Source organism: Lepidochelys kempii, chromosome 10, assembly GCF_965140265.1.
Source record: "Lepidochelys kempii isolate rLepKem1 chromosome 10, rLepKem1.hap2, whole genome shotgun sequence".
Lineage (NCBI taxonomy): Eukaryota > Metazoa > Chordata > Testudines > Cheloniidae > Lepidochelys > Lepidochelys kempii.
The window spans coordinates 63370365-63396423 of NC_133265.1; the positions used below are offsets into that span (position 1 = coordinate 63370365).

Below are 26059 nucleotides of genomic sequence, written 5' to 3' on the forward strand. Positions count from 1 at the left end.
CCTTCTCTAGTGCTGTAGTGTTCTGCAGGCCAGTGCCACACACTACCATTTATAGCCGCACTACCACGGTATTTCTACCGTACCTGCATTCGCGCTTTCATGGTCTTAAACATGGTCGTCACTTGCAGTGACATTCCCACAGGCCTGCTGGGGCCTCAGGAGGTTCCCAGTAAAGAGGAACTATAGCAGTTCTGTGGCATGGGGAATGGCGAGCGGGTGCAAAGGAAGACTCTGCACACCCTGTGCTCAGCAGGGCTGGGCTGCATCTCACCCCTGGGCAGCCCAGCATGTAGGAGGGTTTTGAAGCAGGCTGGTAGAGCTGTCCATGGGATTATGCTCCCCAGCCTAGTGTAGTTCCCCACAAAAGCCTTTTTACTCAGGCTTTGGGCTGTGTGAATTTCATCCTTGTCCCGTACATTTTCACATAGTAAATTTCCTCCTACTCTCTCACAGTGTAGTTTTCTCCTATTAGAAAATGACAGGCAGATTTCCACCCAGGAATGCATGCAGGAAGCCCATTGGCAGCTACAAATAAATGCTGCCTAAACACTGTAGCCTCTGATGCTGAGAGCTCAGAAAACAAAGTGATATAAGGCAACGCTGCTTTAAATTAAAACTCAGTGTTCTCTCCATTCTTCCATTGTTGCTGTTCCCCAGGCACTGAAAGGACCTGGAAACCAGTTTATTTGTGACAGTGGGACAAGCACCAGGCTTCTTTAAAAAACTGGGTGCTATTAAAATCGATGTCTGTCAAGAGCAGACAGGATACCTAGTGCTGCTCTGTCACTGCAAAGCCATTTGCTCCCTTGTAAACACAAACGAGGAGAGGTCTCTGTTTGGGAATAGACAAGCATTCAGCTTGTTACTCCTGCAGTGGATATCACTGCTGGATGGAACTCTAACCAGCTCTAACCAGTATCTGCTGAAGCAGGCCGCTGTGCTGGGGTCATTTCCAGGCATGGGTAAGGGCTTTAGTTCCTGCAAGTCTCTCTCAATACATCAGATCCAATGCATACAGTGTCCCCTGCTGAGAGGAGGTCTATTCACCTCCAGCAACTGTAATCATCTATTCTGCTTCCTACCTAGGTGCAAAGGGGGAGCCAGGGCCCCCAGGACCCCCAGGGCCACAAGGTCCTCCCGGGCCACCAGGGAAGCGCAAAGCAAAATCCCAGGTTCAGGAGAACATGTACAGCAGCAAGTGCACAGGTCAGTGTTGATGTCTGGGGTATCCTCCATTATTCTCATGCTTTCCTTTATGGCAGGTGCAGGATTACACCTGTTATAGGGCTCCATTTCCACTAAGCACTTAGATGTGTGCTTAACTCTGCTAGCTCCACTGAGACTACTCACATGCTTAAAGTTAAGAAAATACTTAAGTGCCCTGGCCAAGATGAGGCTGTAATCAGTCTCTATAGCAACCCCATGCTTTCTCACCCTCACCCCTTTCTCGCTGTGGGGCTACACATTTCCATGTGGTGTTCTCTGCTGGATGGAATAAGGGTGGAACATAAGTGAAATCTCTGAATTACGAGAGGATGGGGATTCAAGAGTTAACTCCCAAGAAGGGTAACTCGAAAACAACACATCAAATATCAATAGTGTGTGCTATGGGAGGGAAAGGCTCTGAGAAAGCTGAATGAAAATAACAGTAAAAATTTGAAAATAGGTGTTGGGGTTTTTTTTGTTGTTTGTTTTTTTGTTTTTACAAATTTTTGCTAAACTGTTGTCTTTTATACGCCAATCTTAAATATTCATGTGGTGTATGTATGTGTGCGGATATTAACTGTGTAGTGAAATGCCTACTCAGCTGCTGAATTGAGTTAGACTTGAAGAACTTTTGATGCTGGAGGAGAAGGTAGTGCCACCCTCAGAGACTGCATGTCCAAAAGAAATGAACATGGGGTAGGGTGATGTCCTGATTTTATAGGGTCAGTCCCGATATTTGGGGCTGTGTCTTATATAGGCGCCTATTACCCTCTACCCCCTGTCCCCATTTTTCACACTTCCTGTCTGGTCACCCTAACATGGGACTTTGCATCAGGAACTCCTGAGTTCTGTTTCCACCTTTCCTGGTCACTGGTCATAAAAATACTGTACAGATATTATTTAGGTAGGTCTCGTGCACCTCCAGGAGATACAACTGATTCCATTTTGTAATTACTTTGGGGAAATATCATTGATTCCATGGTACAGCTAGGAGAACTTAGGCTCGACTGGGATGGGTGATTAGCCCAACATCACATGGCAAATAATTGTCAGAACCAGCATGTAAAGCCAAGTCTTCCTCCCTCAGCCGAAAATGGGGCTTTTTACCCAGTGTACAGGGCCCAATGGGCTGAGGTGTCACCCGTAGTTTGTAATTCTTTTACGCTTACAAGAGGCAGTGTATACATGACAAATATGTAACAATGATACTTCATGCTCTTCGTTTACGTAATACACTCCTTGCCATTGTTCTCTGTCCTTAGTCACAGTAGCATATGATAAACAAAGCATTTATCCATGTTTTATAAAGATAACTCTTTTTTCAATCAAAAATAGATTGAAATTATGCCTCATAGCTGAAGTATATTTAAATCTCTGGAAGAGTTCCTCTTCGCTATGCTTGAGCAGTGTCTTATCAATTAGCATTCTTCCATTTATCCTCTTCTCCACCAGAAAACTAGCAGTAAACAACTTGCTCTCTATGCAGCAGGAGTATTTCGTAAAAAAGTTGACAGTTATAAATGTGCTGAGCATCTTGCCACCCCACCAGAGTTTAATACAGGAATAAGATATTAGTATTCTTTTCAGCTAAGCACTTTTGTGGGAAGGAAGGGTTGGTGTCAGCATGTTATGAAAGAATGTATTAATATCTATTATTGCCTGTCTAAACTAAATGCTTCCTTCTGTGCTTGGCATTTTAAACTGGCTTTCTGGATATATTTGAGTGTCTTCTTTTTGTATATTTAGGAAGGAGATAGTTTTTAATAAAGAGAATGAGGTGTTTTATTGGGCATTAGCATTTGCCTTTGAAAATAATCACTGTCTAAGTACTGAGTGTTGTTGTTTTGAGGGACCAAAGTTTTTTCAAAAGTGACTATTGATTTTAGATATTTCAGTTTTTGGGTGCCCAATTTGAGACATGGACAAGGAGCATGTTGCTCAGAAAGTCCTAAGCACCCACCCTCTGGAAATCAGGCCTTTTAAGCTGTCTCCAGTTGAAATCACTCATTATTATTTAAACTCTAAGCCACGATCATCACAGGACACTCCTGTGGAAAAAAATGGCAGAAAATGAAATTTTAAGGACCCAGTTCTAGTCATTTCCACATCCTGGAAGAGAATGAGCCAGATTTTGCCAATGGAGAGTTGGCACAATTAGAAGAGCTGGAGGTGATGACTAAGAGACTCAAGCAGATGGGTGCTGGAAGCAAGACAATGTACTGTGATAATCCTAAAAGATCTCAGCTCAGAATAGCCACAGGATAAGGAAAGTAGAGAGAAGATACTACAAAACCATCACATTTGTCTTGCTTAGTCGCTTTTGGGAATGCAAGCTAACTTTTCCTCTTGGGTCCTCATAATGAACCCTGCTGTCCTGTTTTCCCTACATGCACAATACATCCACTGAAACCAATGAATATTTCAGGCTTTATAGCCACAGTTGAAATCTTCCTAGTGGCTCTGGGAAGAATTTTGCTGAGCAGATGATGTCCCTGTTTAACGAGATCAAAGTAGTCCACCCCAAACTCCATCAGAAGATAAATGCTGTAATTGCTATGTGGAGATGCAGACTAAGGTGAATTTAATAATGACTAATGGAAATAATCTGTGAACATACTTAGTAAAGTGGGTTTTCTTTTTTAGTTTTGTAGTTCAGCTCAAAGGTGAATGTCACAATAACTTGATGCTGTCATTAATGTTGAAGCATGTGAAGCTATCATTAGATCTCACCATTAATACTGGATTTCATATTCTAGTAATTAGGGTTGCAGTGGGAACATGGTGTTTTTGCAGCATTCAGGACAGAGCTCTTGATAGTTGTTGGGAGTAATGCTCTCGGTTTCATCTTGTGCCATTTCAGCTGCTGTAGCCCTTTACCTTGCTTTGTCTGCTGTGTCTACCATATAATTTATCTAGTGAAAGGAAGATAACTGGGGAAGTGGATATTAACAGCCATTAGCAATGTCAGCCTTAGGTTAAAGGACTTCAGGTGAACCAAGGCTAGTACTTGCTTTAGAAATATATATGTAGTTTTTCTCACTGTGATTCTGCAGCGTTTGCTAGGATGAAAATGCAGTTCTTATTATGAGCTGTCACTGTAAGTAGTTAACGGAGTTAGTATCAAACAGAGTATGTTTCAATCTCTTCTTTTCTCTTTCTTTTATTATCCATGTTCTGATAGTAGCGATCAAGAAGCAGAGTCCCATTGTGCTAGGCATTGTACCGAGAAGTGACAAAGACAGTCCCTGCCTCTAATAACTTCAAGTATAGGTATCAGACAGGAGACAACAGGTGGACTAAACAGACAAATGAGGTGAGAGGATTAGGTAACAATAAAATGAACAGTTTAGCAGAAGTCTGACTTCAACTTGAAATATAGAAACACAGGAATAAACAGATCAGAATAATGGGCTGTCTAATCTGGTATCCTGTCACCAATCTGATGCCCCATCCAAGGTCCTTCGGAGGAAGATGTAATACCCTCCCAAGGTATGGTTTTGCAATGTCATGCCTACAGAAGGAGTTTATTTTTAACCATGGCAATTTATGGTTAGTTTATGTCCTGAAACATCAGGGTTACATTGAGATAGTAAACATTTTTATCCTAGCTAATGTAACTCTGTATATTTTTTAATCTGTCCATTCTTTTTTGAATCCTTAACAGCTCTTGGCTTCTATAATATCTTGTGGCAGTGAGTTCCACATGTTAATTGTGCACTTTTTATATACAGTGTAGGCTTTATTTTACTAACTCTTGACACAATAATCATAGATTCCGTATCTTGTTTTTGTTAGCACAATGTGAATACAACATTGCAATTTAGAGAAACGGCCGCCTTTCAATCCACACAGTGTTTCTGGTAAAACATTGATAGTTTTGATCAATTTTGCAAAACACTTCATACTATCACTGGCTGTCCACAGGTCCCTTACCCTGCCAGCACATCTGTCTAGTAAACATATATATGTGCTAACTTAATAGTTTAACTAACTAAACTAACTTGTTACATTTAGTGTCCCAAAAAGGAACCAGAAAAAGACAACTTGAAATTAAGACGATGGTTTCAGATGCTAATACAGATACTAAAAAGAATCTAGTTAGCTAATATTTTTAAACAATTAATAAAGAAAACTTGATTTCCTCAGAAAGAAGACAATAACTAGTTAGGAAATGCATCTCCGAGCATGTTTTGTATTAATAGTGTTGCTGTTATTAACTGTTTAAAAAACTCTGACCAAACACACAACTCCCCACCCCCATCCCTCCAAAAACAGTGGTTTTAGTGTCATATAAACTCTATTAACCTCAGACAGAATATTTTATGGTCAGAATATACAGGGTGCTAATCTTTTTTGGACAAGGTAAGAAATGAAAATTCCAAATGGCAGATTCTCAAGTTGTGGTTTATCTCAAAGTGCAAAATATCTTTTAATCTTAGCTGCTTTTGGTTTCTTTCAGCTAAAAGTTCATGGAGAATATAACTATTCTCAAACCCAAATACTGCACATTCATCAGGAACACTGACTTGGTCCTTGACTGTTCCACAGTCTCAGATAAACTGCCATCTAGGAGAGCTGCTTGTACAGTTAACTACATTAATTAGAATTAGTCTGGGAAGCATAAACTTCAGGGGTGTAATTTCTTAGCTCTGGGGAGCTTTTGATATGAGAATTTCAAAAGATGATCAAATCCTATGTATCTGGCTCCCAGTGACTGGCAAGTATAAGATACAATATTATTCCAAACTAGCCATTCTGCTTCTTGCGAAGGGTTCAGCAAAGACAAACATCTGTGTTGAGATATTAAAACTCTTTATTAGAGTATTCAAAACATGGAGGAGGCTGAGATGTTGTGCTGTCTTGGTTAATATGGTAGAGACAGAGATGTTCTATTCTCACTTTTTTACCGACTTTCTGTATGACCTTGGGCAAGTCATTGAACCTGTATCCCAGGGGTGGGCAAACTATGGCCCGGGGACCACATCCGGCCCTTCAGATATTTTAATCTGGCCCTCGAGCTTGGGCCAGGGAGCAGGATCTGGGGCTTGCCCCACTCCGGTGCTCCAGCCGGAGAGCGGGGATGGGGCTTGCCCCCACTCTGCACGTGCCATGGCTCTGCGCAGCTCCCGGAAGCAGTGGCATGTCCCCCCTCTGGCTCCTAGGGGACGCCGCACGCTGCCCCCACCCCAAGTGCCACCCCCACAGCTCCCATTGCCTGGGAACTACGGCCAGTGGGAGATGCAGGGTTGGCATCTGCGGATGGGGCAGAGCACAGATCTGCCTGGCCGCGCCTCCACATAGGAGACAGAGGGGGGACATGCTGCTGCTTCCAGGAGCTGCTTGAGGTAAGTACCACCTGGAGCCTGCACACCTGACCCCCCTCCCGCATCCTAACCCCCTCCCCCAGCCCTCATCCCCCTCCTGTCCTCCAAACCCCTTGGTCCCAGCCCAGAGCACCCTCCTGCACCCCCAACCCCTCTACCCCACCCCAGAGCCTGCAGCCCCAGCTGGACCCCTCACACCTGCACCCCAACCCCCTGCCCCAGCCAGGAGCTCCTTCCTGCACCCTGAACTTCTTATTTCTGTCCCCATCCCAGATCCCACACTCCCAGCTGGAGCCCTCACCCCCTCCCGCACCCCAATTCTGTTTCATGAGCATTCATGGTCCCCCATACAATTTCCATACCCAGATGTGTCCCTCGGGCCAAAAAATTTTCCCACCCCTGCTCTATCCTTCCTCCATCTGTACAGTGAAGGTAACTCTAGTTACCCTTTTTGGCACAGTACTTTGACATCATGGGATGAAAGGGGCTGTATAAGGATTACTAGAGTCTGGCTGTGGACACTTCCAAAAGCTGCATCTGGATTGAGTTGTTGGGTCTTTTTTGAGATGGGATGTCTGTGCATCTGCTCTCAAGGGTGGACAGCTCTGACCTCATCACCCAAAACCAGAATCCCTATGCCCTTTGTAAAAGGATGGGGTAAAGTATGATTTCATTTGCTCATTTTGTATCAGAAATCCTCCATATTGTGCTGCACCAGAGGTGGGTGTGAGGGGCATGCCAGAGGAAAGAGCAAGAAGCACTGCAGGGGAAATGGATCAGTTAATCTATTTCTTCCTTCCAGAGCGTCAAGCTGCAGTTGCATGCAGTTCAACAAATGCACTGTTTTAATGTAATATTTGTATTACCTTGATGCCCAGGAACCTCAATCAAGGCCCCATTGTGCCGGGTACTGTATGAACAGCTAACAAAAGACAGTCCCTCCCGCAAAGAGCTTGCAACTGACACATCAGACAGGATAAAATAGTGAACAAAACAGATCAACAGGGTGGCATGGGTTGGGAGAATGGCGTTACAATGAGCTTGGGCTACCTCCAGCCATGCTAAAGTAAAAACAGAACTGGGAACTGTTCCTTAGAGAGGCTCTCTGTAAGTGAATCAAAAATGGGTCATAAATTGGTGCTGAAAAGGCAGCTGTGGCTTTGCAGAATAAGTAAAGGAGCCTGAATAGTTTAGGGAACATTACAAAAGAATGTTTAAAAAAAACAACAACAGAGTCCTTTCCAATAGGAAAATGTTTCCAGCTTTGTCTCTATTCTTTTCTTTCTATGAACTGCTTTTCGGGGGGGGGGGGGAAGAATACATAGTGCATAAGCTCCCTTCCTCCTCCACATTGTTTACAATTAAGAAAAGAAGCAGTGTAAGACGGCTGCCCCATGTTCTGTCAGCACTAAGCCAAGCTCTGGTGTGCATTAGTAGAGGTACTCTCATTAAAGGCAGGAATGGGACTGAGCCTGCTGCCCGCTGAGGATACCCCCTCTTGTGGTTTGTAGCTGTTTTACATGTGAGTTTATCAGCCTCTAGTGTTCCCAAACAAACATTCTTCATCATACCAACGGACAAGTTGGACAGCTGCCTGCCTTCTCATCTGCCTCACCTGTAACGGTGCCGCACATGCTCCCTAGCAACTCACAGCAAGGCATTTACATTTCTGTTGTTTAACAAAATTATGTAGTCCCAAAGTAGACTGATAGGCTGAAAACTTTTCAGGAGGGAAACGAAACCAGCCCAACCTTCCTATCAGGGTAACGAAGGGAATAAAGGCTGCAGTGGTAGTGAACACTCAAATGAGTTCCCCTGTAAGTCAAGTTGTATATTTCACTGCATAGTCCAAGGCAGACAGAAAGGTAGAGTGTGAAGGTTTTAGAAATCGAACCCTCTGCTTCTTCTGTAGGGGTGGAATCAGCACTTCTTTCCCCTTCTATTGCTTTTCACCCTAAATCCAGAGATTTTCCTCTGTAGGGGCCCATCTGGCTCAGAGAGATCAATCAGTACAATCAAATGTGGTAGGAACTGGCTCAGAAGTGTACAGCTTCAAAGTACTACACAAACACGTTACAGCCACCCCATAGGTAGATAAGGTGGAGACCATTATCTTGTTCTTTGATTCTCGTCTGTCAGCTCAGCAGAGACAATGGGGCTGAATGAAATCTCTCCACCACTTTCTGTCTTGTGCCAGCATCACTGCTTCATCTGGGGACAGTTATAGAGAAGCCAAATAACTTAGACAAGGCCATTGAGTGAGCCAGTGGCAGAAACAGGATTAGAATTCATGGATTCATAGCTCCAGTCCTGTGCTCAGTCCACAAGATTGTGCTGCTTCTCATGACACTAACCTAATGTCAGCAAGATGTAATTCCATGTGGAGGAACAGAGTTTGGGGCTCTCTTTGGGTTTGTCTACATGGTGCTTTAGTGTGCCCCAAAGAGATGTAAATATTAGTCTGCACTAGCGTGATGCACTCTAACTGTCCCATGTAGACCATTCTGGCATCTACTAAAAGTTCCCTTGTGTGTTTTAATGTAGTCCTGTTTCAACCAGTACTATGTTAGTGTGCATTAGTGAACTTTCAGTGTGCATCAGTAGGGTCCACATGGACCAGTTAGTGCATGACATGCTAGCATGGACTAAAATTTACACCCCTCTGATGTGGACTAAAGCACAGTGCAGACAAGCCCTCTGATTCCTTGCTCCCACGAAGGTCTGAGGAAGACTTTCTTATTTGTAAAAGGGAGAGACTGCATATAAGATGTTGCTGCATCAGGTATGAGAACTGTGGAAGCATAAGGCTCTGGCTGCAGCTTTGCACACATACACCTAGGGACAATATGCCATACTGGAGCAGACTGAAATCTGTGGAAGGGCGTATGTGTGAAGAGAATTGCTTTTTATATTGAAATAGTGGGGAGGGAAGACTTTCCCCATGTCTGGCTTCTACGCCTGTCTTATTATTGGATGCATTACTAGTCACTTATGTGTATTTTTAAATGTAAGGATTTGTTTGACAAGTGCAAAAAGTATTTTAATTTGGTTAATTGACATGTTTAGCTTAAAGAAAGCAAGAATTATTGTTTTAAAGTGTGATAAACATGGAAGCCACACAGCATATGCTAGTGTTATTATCCCCAAACTTATCTTTATAGCCAACTTTATAAAATTGCAATTCTCAATTTTGACACAACCTTAACAAGTGACAAATGGAGGCGGATAAGTATTAAACTGAATGATCTGTATTTCATATTCCACGCTTTTTTTTTTTTTTTTTTTTGCTTGCAAGAAATCTTGATATATAAGAAACACAGAGGCAGATCCTCAGCTGGTATAAATTGTCACAGTCCATGCACTTCAGTGGAGCAGTTTACACCAACTGACAATGTGCCCCAGATCTGTCAAACCTATTCAGAGGTTTTGTTTTCTGTCCCCCAATTTTAGGTGAGACATGTGCCATACCAAACGATGACACGCTCGTAGGAAAAGCTGATGAGAAAACCAATGGGTACCACCCAAAAAAAGCTGGTAACTTATTCTAAATATGATGCACTGTTAAAGTCTACTGTTTACTTGCAGAGGTTGGGAGTGATCCAAATTTATTTTTCTCTTTGCTATTAGAATGCGTCGTTAAATCAATAGGAAGCCCCACTGAGATGGGTAAGATACAGCAAACATTTGGAACATGGATGAGGGAACCTGCAAATAGAAGTGATGAACGAATTTGGCTGACAATGCATTTTTCAGGTACCATGGGTATAATTGTGGATAGATTGCTCCTATATTGCTTTTTTCCTTTTTTCAGCCAAATCAGTATTTTTAGAAATATAGGTGTGTAAAAACCTGTAATGAGTGAAAGTGAGCTTTAGTGGGGAGGTCTGTTGCCCCACAGGTTGAAAAGCCAGGAGCAGTACTGCACAGTGGAGGTTATTTTTAAACCCAAGTAGTATAATTTTTTCTTCTTATAAACTAGGGCTGGAACAGTCCTCATTGTCTGCCTAATAATTTATTAGTATAACCTTTTAAAAGGCCTTTGTGCCTTAAATGTGCCACAGCATCAATGACTTTCTCCTGTGACTTCCTTACCTTGGCTCACAGGGTCATGTGACCCCACCTTAGCCAACAGAAGAGTTCTGGAAGAATAGCAACAAACTTGAATCAAAAAGAAAAGGAGTACTTGTGGTACCTTAGAGACTAACCAATTTATTTGAGCATAAGCTTTCGTGAGCTACAGCTCACAGTACTCCTTTTCTTTTTGCGAATACAGACTAACACGGCTGTTACTCTGAAACTTGAATCAGTGTGAGTGGAGGGAGGCCTCAATTTTTCCAAGTCTCGGTCACATTTTTTTGAAAACTTCATCTGCTTTCATAATATATCTGGACACACCTATTGGAGCCTCAGGAAAGGTATTCGCTAGCACTGCTTGGAAAATGTGGAAGGGCTTTGGAAAATTTTGACTTTTCAGTGGAAAGAGGAAAAATTTTGGCTGAAAACCAAACATTTTTCAGCTGAACTGCTTTTGGGCTTTGACCAAAAAAAAATTAAAATAATTGTGGAAAGCAGAAAGTTTTGCAAAAAAATTCCTTCATTTGAAAAATCCAATTTTCTGTCAAAATAGTTTAAAGGGAAAGTTTTCAACCAAGCCTAATTTTAATGTCTTATTTTTGTTCATTTTTACATCAATCCTACCATTTCCCTGTGACTTCAGTTTCCTAAATTGTGGCTCATAAGTTTAAGGGTTTAAAAAAATTGGGAAAAAAAAAGAGAGAGAACAGGAAAAACATGGAAATGGGCTGGATTCTGAGTGACCTGGGTCCCAGTCCACTGTTGGAGAATCCAGATGCTTCCACAATACAAACGTTGAATAATAAACACAATAATTTGGTCTTAGATGGAGCTTTGTCTCTGGGTTTTTGTGTTCCAGCACTCTGAGAAATGTTAAAAAATGTGGCTATGATTGACAGGAACTTGATTCTGATAGAATTGTATCTGGATGAGAGTAGAGATGTCAGATAGTTCAGTAAACCAACTGGCTGGTTTTCTTTCCTTTTTTCCCTCCTCTAAGGAAACATCATAAAAGAATATGAGAATGCAAATGCATTGCTGAATGACAGCTACAGGATCATTAGCCTCCCGGGGATCTTTTATGGATGTGGCCATGTGATATATAACAACTGTCTATACTATCAAAAAGGAGGAACCAGTATCATTGTGAAGTAAGTCAAAGATTAGCCTGATGGCAGCTTTGCATTCCCCTGGTTGGAAGGCACAAGAAGTAATGAGAAAAGGGAACGTGAATGGAGATTAAAAGGGCAAAGATGAACTTCAGTGGGAAACCCCCCAACATTTTTGGTAATACACTCCGTTCTCTGTGTCTACATGTTCTATAGTATCTTTGGGTTTCTTTTGGGATTATGGATGGAAAGAGAGGGTGGATAGGAAGGGTAGGTGAATGGATAGTGGTATCTAACAATTAGCTGCTACTAGAAATGGCCACCAAATTCAGAGGTGGAGCCCACAATGTGTGACAGGAGAATCAGTTGTCAACAGGCTCTCATCTTATAACTTGTATCATTCTGACAAATTTAGGCCCTGATCCTGCAGTTGGACCCCTGCCCTGGGTAGAATCCCACTGAAGTTAACGAGGCTCCAACTGGGGAGTGGAGGTCTAATGATGGGATCAGGGCACAGAAAAAGCATGTGAGAAAGAAAGCAAGGAAATGAATCAGTCTTTACAAACATTAACTATTTTGAGCTAGCTAGATCTTCATCGCAGGGGCAAGCCCTGCTGTTTCAGCGGTGCAAAAAGGTCTCAAAGCAGTGTAAATTAGAGCACTCATACGGAAGCCCTACCTTATGCTAGGGACTGGTTCAGCCCCATGACTAGGGGAGGTGAACAGGTGGCTTAGAGCCTCCTTTTCCCACTCAGCTGGCCCCGAGAAAGTTCAGCCCACTGTCTTGATCGTCTGTTGTTTCAGACACCCCCCTGGATCATGTTCATCACGTCACGTAATTATGAAATGTAGGACACAGTGCAACTTGCCTTTGGCACAGGAGCTTCTTGGCATGCCAGGCCTTCTTGTTAAGTTGGCACATATGCATGGCAGTGCAGTAGGTCAGTCACAAAGTCACATGCAATCTAGTGCTTCTAGTAGTGGTCTCTAACTTGTGCTGAGCATAGACTGCCATGTACCGGTACTTAGGTGGCAGGTGATTACAAGGCAACGTGGTGAGCCCACAAGCTCCCTTGTAGAGTGCCGACTTCACAATGTGATTGCACATAATTAGAAAGTTGCTATGGCTTTCCCACCCCACCTCTGCTACGTCTGAACCTGGAACTGCTCATGCCACCACATCTGTGTCTTGTTAGTTTTTATTGAGGAGTTGAGCAGACAGTGCTAATCAAAAACAAAATTCAGCCTTGTGGGAAGAGCCAAGCAAATGGACTTCAAGGACAAGTTAAAGATTCCAACTGCTTTCAAGTTTCCGGCTGAGTCTCTGAGATCTGAGCCAAAAACACCATTGTATTTTAAAGTGTCTCCCCAGGCAGGTGTGTATCTCTGGCACCTAATCAAAGGGATACAGTGAGAAAAGACTGTGAACTGGTTGCTGGGATCATACATTGTTTGTTCTGCCAAAGACGCTTCCAGTTCCTTGCACCTTAAATGTTCTCAGACTTTGTTACCTGAACAACCTCGACTTATCTTGACAATGTAATATGATAGGGTACCTACTGCTAAGAGATGGCCTTTGTATTGTCAACCGCACTTTTCAGTTATTAGTACCTCAGGCAGAAATTCTACTTCCATGCAGAATAGATTGGCAAAGTCTTCAGTGGACTTCATAGAGTCTCTAGCTCTTCTCCCTTTTGGGTTCTAGAAAGTTCTTCTTGTGGGGGGTCATAGTTTTATGTGAGGGACTCAGTGTAGGGGGAGCTGGCTGGGGGATGTTGCGAATGTTGCTTTGTTGGAAAAACCTTATCAAAGAACAAGGTTTTGCAGCATTTCCAAAAGTTATCAAACTCTGGATTTGTCTCATCTCCTCTGGCAGTCTTTCCAGGGGCAGATCTCCTCTAATGAGAATGTTTTGTCCCTTTCTCTCGTGCCTCATTCCAGAAAAGATCTTCTGATACCAAACCAGAACTGGGGGTGGCAGCTTACAGGGCACAAATCTAAAGGAAAGAGATGTGAGTGTTGGGTGCCGGTTTGTTACGATGCTCTCACCAGACATCCAGGGAAAACAGATGAAGGATTATTAACTGTTTTGATGGGATTATCATGGTATTTATTTAAACTCTGAGAGATGCTTTTTCCCTAACAAGCACAAGCAGCGTGATATGAGCACACACGATTATTTTTGTCAGGAAATCCTAAACACTTTGAGCAAAGGTTTTGTCCTGTTTTTAAAAAATTATAAAGGAAAGGCAGTTCTTCCCGAGAGACATCTTCATTACTAAGAATTTATCCAAATTATGTATGAAAAGAAAATTCTTAAAAAAGCATCTTAAATATTTATTTTGTTTCTTTCAGATTTGAGCTTGATACAGCATCATTCAGAACCCTGACAATTGAAAATGCCTTACACGATGGTCGCCACTACCTCTTTTCTAACTCCAAGACGTACTTCAACGTGGCAGTGGATGAAAAGGGTCTTTGGATTATCTATGCCTCAATTATTGATGAAAATATCATTGTAGCACATATTGATGAAGAGACATTTTCAGTCGTTCAACATATCAACACTACATACCCCAAGTCCAAAGCTGGCAATGCATTCATAGCATGTGGAGTGCTATATGTTACTGATACTAAGGATATGAGGGTAACTTTTGCTTTTGATTTGTTGAGAGAGAAGCAAATAGATGCAAGCTTTGAGTTAAGATTGGCACAATCTGTTCTTGCTATGCTTTCCTATAGTCTAAGAGATAGAGACTTGTATACATGGGAGAATGGCTATTTAATGCAGTACCCTGTACATTTTGACAGCTGAATGCTATTTTAAAATGATCCACCATGCTGGCCATATTGGGCTAAGTAGGTTATTTAAAGCTATATCTTATACATCTCCTCCCTTTAGTATACACACATATTTTCTATTGAAGGTTAGTGGTTGTTTGTGTGTGCATAAAGGGGAGACAAGACCCCTTTGTGTCATTTAAATATACTTAGGCAGTTCTTGGCTTTATAGAGAAAGAGCTGTGCGTTAGAAACTTATTTTTGTTTTTTCCCTACCATGCAGGCCATAATTATATCTACTGTATACTGATTAGTCTACAATACTATGTTCAATAGGGTCTGTTTTTACTCTTAATTTGCAATTACTGTTTGCAATTATCTTCTAGTCAGTGATTATAGTTTAGTACAAATGTCTAAACAATGTTTACAAATAAGCTTCTTTGTATCATTTGCATTTAATATTTTGCATCAACTCTAAATTTTGCTTAGTTGCGGTATTTTTTAAAAAATTGATGAACAGTTATTAAAATGATCAGGAACAGTAATTTTTGTACTTAAGTAAATACCGTAAAGACAAAAGTAATAAATTTATTAAAAACTCATTCCATATTTATAAGTCAAAATAGAAAAAAAAATAGAAAAAAGCAAGCATCCTGAAATTTGACAAATCTGGCTAACTAGTAAATAACCAAAAAGCAAATACAGAGTTGATGTAAATGATTCCTAGTGAAATGTGAAGTTAGGTATTCTGTGGGAGGAGGTGCTACAGCAGGAAATGTAGCCAGGGCAGGTGAAGCTCCTTTTATTTAACATTTTTTTGATTGCTTATCTTGATCTAACCTCCTCTTTCTCACCATTTTATGGACGTGTAACTTGCCCTACTATGCTTCCAACAAATTTGGCCCAAATTTACACAAAACTCCTAGTCACAAATGAAGACTGTACCATTGGATTAGCATATTGTAGAAAAACCAACCACCTAAAACTCTGAATGAGACTGAATGTACTGGTCAACGTGCTTGTTGATGAAACCGGTTGTCCTTCTTGACTTTAGTCTTGGATTGCATTCAAATAAATGATAGTTGCAGCTAAGAAAATATAGCCAGGAACTTTTGATCTTGATCACTAGGAAAAATGACATTTTAGAGGCTGGAAGGGATTAAGTTTGTTTGGCCTTGAAGAATAATGTATTTAATAGTTTGACTACTAGCAACTAGACTATGCAGCTTTTTGTTTAAATTACTATGTTTGAAACTCTGCTCCAGTTCCTATTGCTTGAGCCGGATTCGTCACTGGCTTGAGCCCTGCATAGTCATGTAGTCACACTTGTGCAAAGTGGGTGTAATATGTTACCACATTAGAATGGTAGTATTTAACACCCACTTTTAAATGGATAGAAATGACAGTGCAAGGCAGAGGCGAATCAGGCCTTTGTGCTTAAGGCAAATAGGCCAGAGTTTCAATTTCCATGTGTTCGGCAGCACTGTGTGAAGGAATTTAATTAACTTCAGATCCATTGGTATCTTTACAAGCTGATAAAAACAAATCAACAGTTCCCAGGAACTGCTGTACTGGCCAGCTGCTAGAGCATATCTCAGTAAAAAAAAGCAAAGCACATTGAATATGATTATCAGACCTATACTATGTTAAACTGAGAATTTGGCCTAAAATGCATTACAGAATGGAAACCTCCCCCATCAATGCAGCCACCTGCACAGGCAGGTGACCCTCACTAGCAATTTGCCCCTGCCCATCTCAACTCCCACACACTGAAAAGAAGTCAGCACCAACCTTTCAAATTAAACACCAGGCAAAGGAACATTGTTGAATGGGTTATGTTCTCAGTATCACTCATATTTTTAGAGTCATCACAAAATAGTGATGTGCCATCTACAAGATATCTTACTCTCTACAGTAGGGTATTTGCAACAGCTTTCTGTGATGATTTGGGGAAATTTTATGTGGACAACAAATGAATTCTGTTGAAATTATGAACATCTGTTTGTATCAGCCTGCAGACACCATTTTGAATGTGGGGGTTGGTTGCTTTCTTTCTCTGATGTCCTTTTACCACCATGTTTCCCAAGGGGGGGGGGGTAGTAGCACAGGGCTAACAATGTACGAGTGTTAAATATTGATAGTTCTCGATAATTGGAGGATCCTAGACAAAAGGCTGACTTCTACCAGAAGTTAGTTTATCAGGGGCATCACCTGGTAGAGGTCTATGCTCACTTGTTGAGAGTGATTAGGTAGTCACATGACACAGGAGACTGGTAGTTTATAAAAGGACAGGAGGGCGGCCCTCTGGGTTTTTTTGTTGGTCATTTTTCACCACCTCAAGCTGTTGGAAGCTGTTTCAGGAGCTTAAGGAGGCCAGAGCTCACTGACCACAGTTGGACCCCACCAAAGACCTTCCAAGGTAAAGGTGAACTAGAGTGAAGGGCACTGTAGCTGGAGTACTTGTTCTGTGTACTCCTGTATTTTCTCTCTTAAGAATTGAATTGTGACTATGTAAACAACTAACTTTTTTTTAAAAAGGGAGCATAAAAAATAAATACAAGTGGGCAGAGTAATGAGCATTTCTACTCAAGAATAACACCCTATGAATTGCTGGCTATCTCAATTCCATATAAGTACATTCTTCCCCTGTTTCTAATCAATTATATCAGCATAGCTACCACAATGTTTCCTCCTTAACTGCATCAATGACTGATTCCCAAATGGTGGGAAGAACAGATCTCTATAGTTTAAAGCTCATTTTAATCTTTCTGAATGAAGACTACATATATCTGTTGTTAAACTTCACTCAAAGTTCCTTCGACTTTATGGGTTTCAGCTGAAAGTTCATCTTCACATAACCATAGTAAAAATAATTATCCAGAGATAGAGCGGGGGATCTTGCATATAACATTTTCCACCTCCAACCCAACAAAAAGTGTGATCTTAATGGGAAGGTTGCTCAGTGTATTTGCTGTGAACATAATCACTGAACCATAGGCAGTGAAAACAAAGTAGGTGTACTAAGGATGCATTTCCACCTGAAGTTTGATTTTCTGATGATTGTAAGTTGAAGTCAGATGCTTTGATATCGTTTGAAAGTGTTGTGTGTAACAAGTGCCCGGATACGTAATTAACCTGCTTTGAGTTATATTAACCCTTTTCAAAATATGTAGTGGTTAGATGAAGCAGGAACTGCTGCCAGAAACAATATCAGAAGCATTAAATATCATTGTCATTTGCTGCACTATATTTTAATTCATTTTTGTGAGTAACATCCTCAAGTTGCAAGTTCAATATATTAAAAAGAATCACATATACTGAATCTACTTAATTTAGCTTTAGGCTGTTAAACTACAAATTTAGAATGTTTTTGTTTTGCTCATTTTGACTACATGAAATACTTATTTTAAATTTCACATTTTAGAGCTGGGATTTATTACCAGTACTACTGTAATTAAAAACTGACTGAGGAGACACTGGCTAGGAAAAATAGCAGCAGGATTAGGAAACCTTTCACCTTTAGGACAAATTTAATGCAGGCTGGAAAGGGAAACTTTTCTGATCTGAGGCATGTCAAATGAACTAGGGGGTCTCAGACCAATTACTGTTTCCATCAAATTGACACCATTGTGGGCAACCTTATCAGAGAGCCCAAGGACTGAACAAGCAGGAAGGCGAATTAATTCACCCAAGTGACCGAATCTGTGCTGGCAGGATGATGTAAGAAGAGAGTGGAGTGCAGCTGCCTGTGCTGTAGAAAGTGAACTTCAGTTCTGTTAATCTTGCACCCCTTGGGAGCAGCGAAACCCAAGAGGAAGTCGGATGGCAAACCTCTTCTCTTGCCAATGGCAATTTTAGCTCTAATGGTGACTACAGATCTAATCATGATACTGAAGTTTCAACAAGTCTGTTTAAGTGCAAGACAAAAGACTGCATAGGAACTAACCTGTTCCATGAAATAAAAGGAATTTATTTAACTTAAAGGTAAAACTAACAAATGACACTTCCTTTTCTTTCATATCCGTACTTCACAACCTGCAATTAAAATCCCCTTTGGAGAAAGGTACATTTTATCCCATTATATTTTACATTGCAGCACAGACACCAAAATTCTCATTGAAGAAGTAGGACAATTAGTTAACATTTAAATACACAGACATCCATTCCAATATCTTATTAAGAACACGGTTTTTGTTTACACGGAAAAATACATCTAAATGTAACAACAGTGGCTAGTATATTACAAGCAAACAATACTGAACTCTGCATAGTTTATATAATATGCTGCGGTAATAACTTAAATTACCAGTTTTATCAACTATTTATTAGCTGGCCACATAAAGCCTGACATTTATCTGAAATGTGGCATTGTATGTTACATTGGTATTCTCTTTTATAGCTTCATTTAAGGAAGTCTTTGTTTTCCCTGGACAAATAAGAGTTTCAAAACTAAAAGCTAACTAAAAACCTGTTTCTCTTCACTACAAACATTTAATGTTCACATTACATTTCTAATGTAAAGGCAGATCTCCAAAATATAAAACAGCCATCAAAGAAAAAGTCATGTGCAAATAAAGAAAACACTGCATTTTAAAAACGTGTCCATGTGCAATGTATAGTATCAACTGTGTATTTAATACTACCTGGTAAAAATATCAGCATAAAACGATACATGTGTCTCATAGTACTTTCTTCATTGCACGTTGTTCCACAGCTTTTGCATCTATTACACTTTCCTGGCCTACAAATTCTTCCATACTCTGAATACCCTTCATTACAACAGGCTATTTTTTAAATGAGTGGTTGTAGACATGCTTCATAGTGGCAAGAACTGGAAGAAAAATAAAACCTGAATCACATTACACACTGCTTATTGACTTTATTTAGCCACAGTGCTTGTATATGTCTGCAGCTACTGTTAGAATCTGTGTAAGATACTTACTAAGGGAGGCTTGCTGTAGGTTATTGAGCACTAACCTACCTATGACTTCAATGGGTTTTATTCTTTGTTTTTTACAATGCACAACATGCATTTCCATTCCCACCAATCTATGTATGCAGTGCTCAAGAACCCTGCTTTAAAAGTCAGTCTTTTTGTGTTTCATATAATATTTAATGCTGCAGTAATTGCTCTGAAAGCAATGTACGATAATTCCTTTCATTAATGCATATTACTGCATTGTAGCTATTTAACGGAACTGTATAGAAAACAGGCCTAAACAGCGTAAATCTACAGAACGTCAAAAATGCCTGCAGGGATGTTGAAAGCATTAGGTAGAACTCTCATTTTCAGTGTGCCATCTGCTCCACAGGAGAAGATGCGATTGTCTTGCACAGTTTCAATCTGCATGACTCCAGCACCAATATTTCTGAATATGGACTGTTTGGCATGTTCGTTTTTAAAGGAATGAATTAACCCGTAGCCTGTGAGTCCCCAGACCTATATTAAGAGAATGACAGACAAGACAGAATGAGGTTAAAATGTGCCCTTTCTATTGAGAATCTGGATCAAAACCTTTGCTGCATCAAAACCCATTCAGCACAGAAGAAGGGAGAGAAAATATGGATGGTCAGAGAGGAAGTTGTACAGCTCCAGGATTCTCAAGATGCTCTTTTACTGGCATAAATTAGAGCAGCCTAGGGGCTGCTTTAATGGATGACAGCTGTCCATAGTCTCTTAAGCGACCATACACCAACTGTGAATTCATGTAGTGAAGCTGAGCTCTCCTCCACCTCATCCTGGCCTTCTCTGTTACCTGCATGCCGCACCCTATGCCCCCACTTCTGATTTATTCCATATGATGGGAGTGGAGATGGGAGGGGTGTCTGGCATACAAACTGCTTTTATGCCAGCTAAGAATTCCCCTCTGCTGGAATAGGGGCACAGAATCTGGCTCAAATTTAATTAACACTGGTGCATAATGAGTTTCTGACTTGGGACCCAGTTCTGCAAAGTGTGGAGAGTCCTCAAGCTCAGTGATGTAGGTTTAGGCCATTAGGAGGCAGGGGTTCTCTTTTCTGACTAAAAGAAAAGGAGTACTTGTTGCACCTTAGAGACTAACCAATTTATTTGAGCATAAGCTTTCGTTAGCTACAGCTCACTTCATCGGATGCATACTGTGGAAAGTATAGAAGATCTTTTTATACACACAAAGCATGAAAAAACGGGTGTTTACCACTACAAAAGGTGTTTTTTCTCCCCCCACCCCACTCTTCACAAATCTTGGGAGACAGGCTAGTCCTTGCCTACAGACAGCCCCCCAACCTGAAGCAAATACTCACCAGCAACCACATACCACACAACAGAACCACTAACCCAGGAACTTATCCTTGCAACAAAGCCCGTTGCCAACTGTGCCCACATATCTATTCAGGGGACACCATCACAGGGCCTAATAACATCAGCCACACTATCAGAGGCTTGTTCACCTGCACATCCACCAATGTGATATATGCCATCGTGTGCCAGCAATGCCCCTCTGCCAAGTACACTGGTCAAACTGGACAGTCTCTACGTAAAAGAATAAATGGACACAAATCAGATGTCAAGAATTATAACATTCATAAACCAGTCAGAGAACACTTCAATCTCTCTGGTCACGCGATTACAGACATGAAAGTTGTGATATTAAAACAAAAAAACTTCAAAACCAGACTCCAGCGAGAGACTGTTGAATTGGAATTCATTTGCAAATTGGATACAATTAACTTAGGCTCGAATAGAGACTGGGAGTGGCTAAGTCATTATGCAAGGTAACCTATTTCCCCTTGTTTTTTCCTAACCCCCCCACCCCCAGACGTTCTTGTTAAACCCTGGATTTGTGCTGAAAATGGCCCAACTTGATTATCGTACACATTGTAAGGAGAGTGATCACTTTAGATAAGCTACTACCAGCAGGAGAGTGGGGTGGGCGGAGAGAAAACCTTTTGTAGTGGTAAACACCCGTTTTTTCATGCTTTGTGTGTATAAAAAGATCTTCTATACTTTCCACAGTATGCATCCGATGAAGTGAGCTGTAGCTCACGAAAGCTCATGCTCAAATAAATTGGTTAGTCTCTAAGGTGCCACAAGTACTCCTTTTCTTTTTGCGAATACAGACTAACACGGCTGTTACTCTGAAACCTGTCTTATCTGACTATAAAACATACTGCACCTCTGTAGCATGGTTTAGCTAAGGCAAAGCTTCTGCACGCTCTCTCTCTGTTGCATTCACCTATTGTCTTTCCTCTTGTATTCAGATTGCAAACACTGTGGGACAGGGAGTGTGCTTTTGCAGTGTCTAAGCAGAATTGCGTACTGGCCCACGACTGGAGTTCCTAGGCACTACCCCAATACAACTAGTTAAAATTCTTATTTAGAATTTGATGTTATACAGCTACTGTGACTACCCTATAGATCAAGCTGGCTGTTTTTTAACAATTACTATAGCACTGTTGCAGGCAAAAGAAATCCAAAGGAAAACAAGAACATATTCAGAAAGGAAGACCATAATAAATTAAGATAAATCAGCATAATGCACTGTGCTTTCTCTATGTAAAATTCATATAAAAATTCAGTCACTTCAATAATCTTACCTTCATGTTACCTTCTGCTGAGCCTGTTGCAAAGTATTCTTCAGAAGGATCTAGCGAAAGAGCCTTAATAGCAGAGTCATGCGCTTGGAAGGTATGCAGGATTTGTCTCTGTCGGATGTCAAAGATGCAGACACATCCTTTTCTGCCTCCAGAAATCAACAGTTGCTGCTTAGGTGCATACTGAAGCACTGTGGCACCATGATCATGACAAGTGAAGGCTGAGACACATTGTAAAATTGTTACAGATCTGTAGTCTTGTGTAGTCTTCAATTTTAAAGTACAGTTCTAGTCTGAAAGGTGACTGGCAGTTTTTTACTCCATAGATATGCTCCTTTTGAGGGTGTGTGTATACAGTCATATCTGCTACATGCATAACAATAACTCTTTACACTCATTAGAGCTGCAGAGCCAGGAGAACTAAGAGTGAGATGGATTCTATTATTCCTTTAATCAGTTAATTTTGATTTATAGTTTAAACACACATCCCTAGTTGAAATTATAAAAATTGAGAAAATATAAAATTCATACTGTATGTTAAATTACATTAAAAAAACTCTAATAAAAATATGGAAGTTGTAAAGCGGAGCACTCAGTTAGAAAATGCCAAAAAAAGGTTGTGCAAACTTAATTCAGCCATCTTGTGTGCATGCATTATGATGATCTTCAGTTATGGGATCAAACGCTATTTTCTCCACAGGACCTCTGCTTCGTTCATTTTCTCTTAAAACTGAGATCCAATACTTCTGTGACATCGTACAGAAACTAACTACATTTTACAGCCCATATTTTTTAAATGTGTTAAAAAATTTGCCTGTAACTCGCATGTATAGCTGCTTGAGCAAATGCAGTGATTACTAGCTACATGCATACTTATTAAAAAAATGTTTTAAGACAAGAAAATTTAAGCACAAGTTCAATTCTGAGTTGTTGAAGTAAAAGATGAAAGTACTAGACAGAGGCAAATACATTCATGAAACAAAAACATCCGTTGTTAAAACACAGGGTTAACCGCAAATGCTAAATTAGATTTGCTTTGTTGTACCAATATACACTCATGGTATTCCAAGATGCGTCTATGAGCACAATACTCAGAGCTGTCCTTCACAATCAGAGCTGGCTTGCTAACGTGGCACCAGAAGACTGACTCTACAATGTCTGGCAGCCAATAACATAATTCCTTTCTAAACTTAGACCCAGCCTGGGTTATAAGATGGCTGGCAGGTGGCTAAGCACTCACCATATCAGGCACAGTCAAGTCTATCAGCCTCTTTCTACTGTATGTGGCATATAAAAAGACTCCAGCCCCAAAGGTCTTCATTCCCCAACAAGCAGAATAAAGAATAAAGAAAAGTTTATAAACCCTTTATAAACACCAAGTCCAAGGCAGTTATCTTTACTGGTTATGTGGATAAGAACATCAATGGAGGAGCTAATGATGGTCTAAAACAAGGCCCCACTCTGAGCCCTTCACTCTTCAGCTGATCAACATCAAGTAGCACAGGGAGCAATATCCTGACATCAGAATCCCCTTTCAGACTATTACATTTTCTCTTGGCTGCATGTCCTTCCCTCATGCTGCTCCTTTCCCACAATCACAACTCCTCTGTTGCTGGACTTTCCCCCCTTTTCACCGTAATCACTCCATCTAATCTTTCCCATCCTTGCAGCTTCCCTCACTCCAAAGACCTCAAAAATAAATCCTCTTTCGTCACAATTTATATTAACATGAAGAGGAAAAAATCCATCATGGAACATTCTATACCGTCAAGATAGATACACATACAACTTCCCAACCATACAATCTTTCCTGTAACTCTTGTGTCCATCCTTGACCTTGTTTGTTAAACTTAAGTGGGCATCATGCCTGAATTAGACTGTAAAGCTCTTTGGGACAGGCCCTGTAACTTCTTAGTCACAACCACCAACATACAGCTCCCCTGCTTCAAAGCAGTGCTGAAAGCTCTAATTAACTGCCAGTTTCAGGAGAGGTCTATATGCAGACTTATGGACCTGTTGTTAATGATGACTAAAAAATTTGAACATTCGGTGCCAAAATCGAACAGCTGCATTCAAATATTTAACCCTTTATAAACACCTTCACAAGATGGCCTTGCATGTGACCTTTTCTGATGCTTTTTTTTTTTTTTTTTTTTACACATTTTGGTATGTACAAAAGTAGACTCATGTTGGAGGCCATAAAATCTACTGTTTCAAGACACTCAGCAGTACTGGTATTGCACTGATTAACTTGTAATATAGATGTTTAGTCTAGCCCCATATGAAATTTTCCTCTCAAAATCCACGCACAAATCCCACTTGCTTCTTTAACCATTAAAAAACCGAAATATGTTTTAGTGCAGTACTTACCGTGAATGAGACTGTTACCAGGGGATACCAAAGTGTCCCACAAGCACACATTTCTGGTGGAAAAACAAAACAAGTCATGATGGCAACTTGCTAAATGATCCCTGGGCTAGTATGGGTCACTTAGAAGATGAGGAGGACTTGTGCAGGACCTTCGCAGTCACAGGGGGAAGACATGCAAAAGCACAAATGACAGTTAAGAGCCTAACTCCAGTTGATTGAGTCATTCAAGTCTTTGAAAAACTTTGAAATCCCCATTGGGGACTATGCTTGACTCTGCCTTCCTTGAAGGCTAAGGGCTTCTCTACACAGTGCTTTGGTCTGCACTGGAGAGGTTTAAACTTTAGTCTGCATTACCGTGTTGTGCACTGACTGGCCCATGTGGACCCCTGATCCTGCACACTAAGAGTTCTCTAGTGCACATCAACATAGTACAATTTGAAACAGGACTACATTAATATGCAACAGGGAACTTTTAGTGTGCACCAGGTGTTAGTGCACAACACGCTAGTGTGGACTAAAACACATGTAGACAAGCCCTTGTTGTTAGTCTTACAGGAAGGCTGGGAAACATACACGCCATTCAATATCATAACAAGGATTGCCTCCTGCATTTACTAAATAAGCTCCTCCCCAACCCAGTACAAATGTACCCGTCAGAACGAGTTGCAGTTGGGATGTATGGAGACCTCTGAGTAATGATAAAGACAGCCACATTAGAAATGAAACCAGAAGAGGAGATAAAACAAAAAGAGGTGCTCAGTCAAAAACCCTTGGTTCCAGGCAGTAGATCTCAATAATATGTATTTAATTAAAGGAGGAAAAAGGATAATTTAGCACTTAGTGATAAGGAACTTTGAGAAGCCAACAGAATAAGGTGAACCAGTCTGCAGAAGGAAAGTAACTGAAGGAGTGACACACAAGCAGGCAGCCATGCACATACAGCTAGTAAGGGAATTCAACAGCGTTTAGAACACTGGGCTTCAAAATTCTGGCTTCAAGATCCAAAGATCTGTTTCAGGTAGCTTTGCTGAAAGCCTTTCACTTCTCAGCCTAGATATTTTTATCTATTTTTGACTGCATACTGAAGAAGCAAAAAAGAAAGAAAATAAGGTGGGTCTGAGGGTAGATGTTTTTACTAATTGAGAAATTAAGAAAGAAAAAACCCTAAAAACGCGAGAGTTGTAGAAGATGCTGTTTTCGCTTCTACTTTTAAATGCTGTTTTTGCCTCTACTTTTAGCTGATAAGGATGGAATACTGCTTTAGGCAGAAACCTTGAGATAAGGTAGCGTCCGGAGGGAGTTTATATAAACAAACTGACAACGTTAGCCGTTGACGTAGGTAACAGGAAGGTATAAATACTTGTCTTTTACTGCTTGTAGGGGGAAGGTCTGCCTAAGGTCGGGGGAACCCCTGTCCGACCGCAGTCTTTCCTTGCAATTGCTCATAATAAACTGCCTCTGGCTTGTTGCTAACAAACGCAGAGTAAGGACTTGTTTTCTTCCACAATTTACCACACCTGTTATCGTTGGACTGCCCGGATGTAGCCACTAGACTTGAAGAGGTAATGAACGCAAAGTCACTTGTGGTTTTAGTGTGACACTGCCAACTCTATAAAATGAAAC

General features: G+C 40.9%; 2 protein-coding genes across 10 annotated transcripts in view; one reads left to right on the forward strand and one right to left on the reverse strand.

The window, feature by feature from the left end:
* Positions 1-14924, forward strand: part of GLDN (gliomedin) — a 34811-nt gene extending 19887 nt beyond the window's left edge. For all 4 annotated transcript variants that reach the window (XM_073303886.1, XM_073303887.1, XM_073303888.1 and 1 more), the window contains 5 exons: positions 1087-1206; positions 9981-10064; positions 10158-10283; positions 11605-11755; positions 14069-14924. In XM_073303886.1, the coding sequence (XP_073159987.1) occupies positions 1087-1206; positions 9981-10064; positions 10158-10283; positions 11605-11755; positions 14069-14528 (941 nt within the window). In that variant the 3' untranslated portion in view covers positions 14529-14924. The remainder of the gene's footprint in view (positions 1-1086; positions 1207-9980; positions 10065-10157; positions 10284-11604; positions 11756-14068) is intronic.
* Positions 14925-18443: 3519 nt separating this feature from the next.
* Positions 18444-26059, reverse strand: part of DMXL2 (Dmx like 2) — a 105304-nt gene continuing 97688 nt past the window's right edge. For all 6 annotated transcript variants that reach the window (XM_073303878.1, XM_073303879.1, XM_073303880.1 and 3 more), the window contains 4 exons: positions 25954-26045; positions 24437-24489; positions 22070-22287; positions 18444-19934 (listed from right to left, as the gene is read on the reverse strand). In XM_073303878.1, coding sequence (XP_073159979.1) covers positions 19725-19934; positions 22070-22287; positions 24437-24489; positions 25954-26045 — 573 coding nt within the window. In that variant the 3' untranslated portion in view covers positions 18444-19724. The remainder of the gene's footprint in view (positions 19935-22069; positions 22288-24436; positions 24490-25953; positions 26046-26059) is intronic.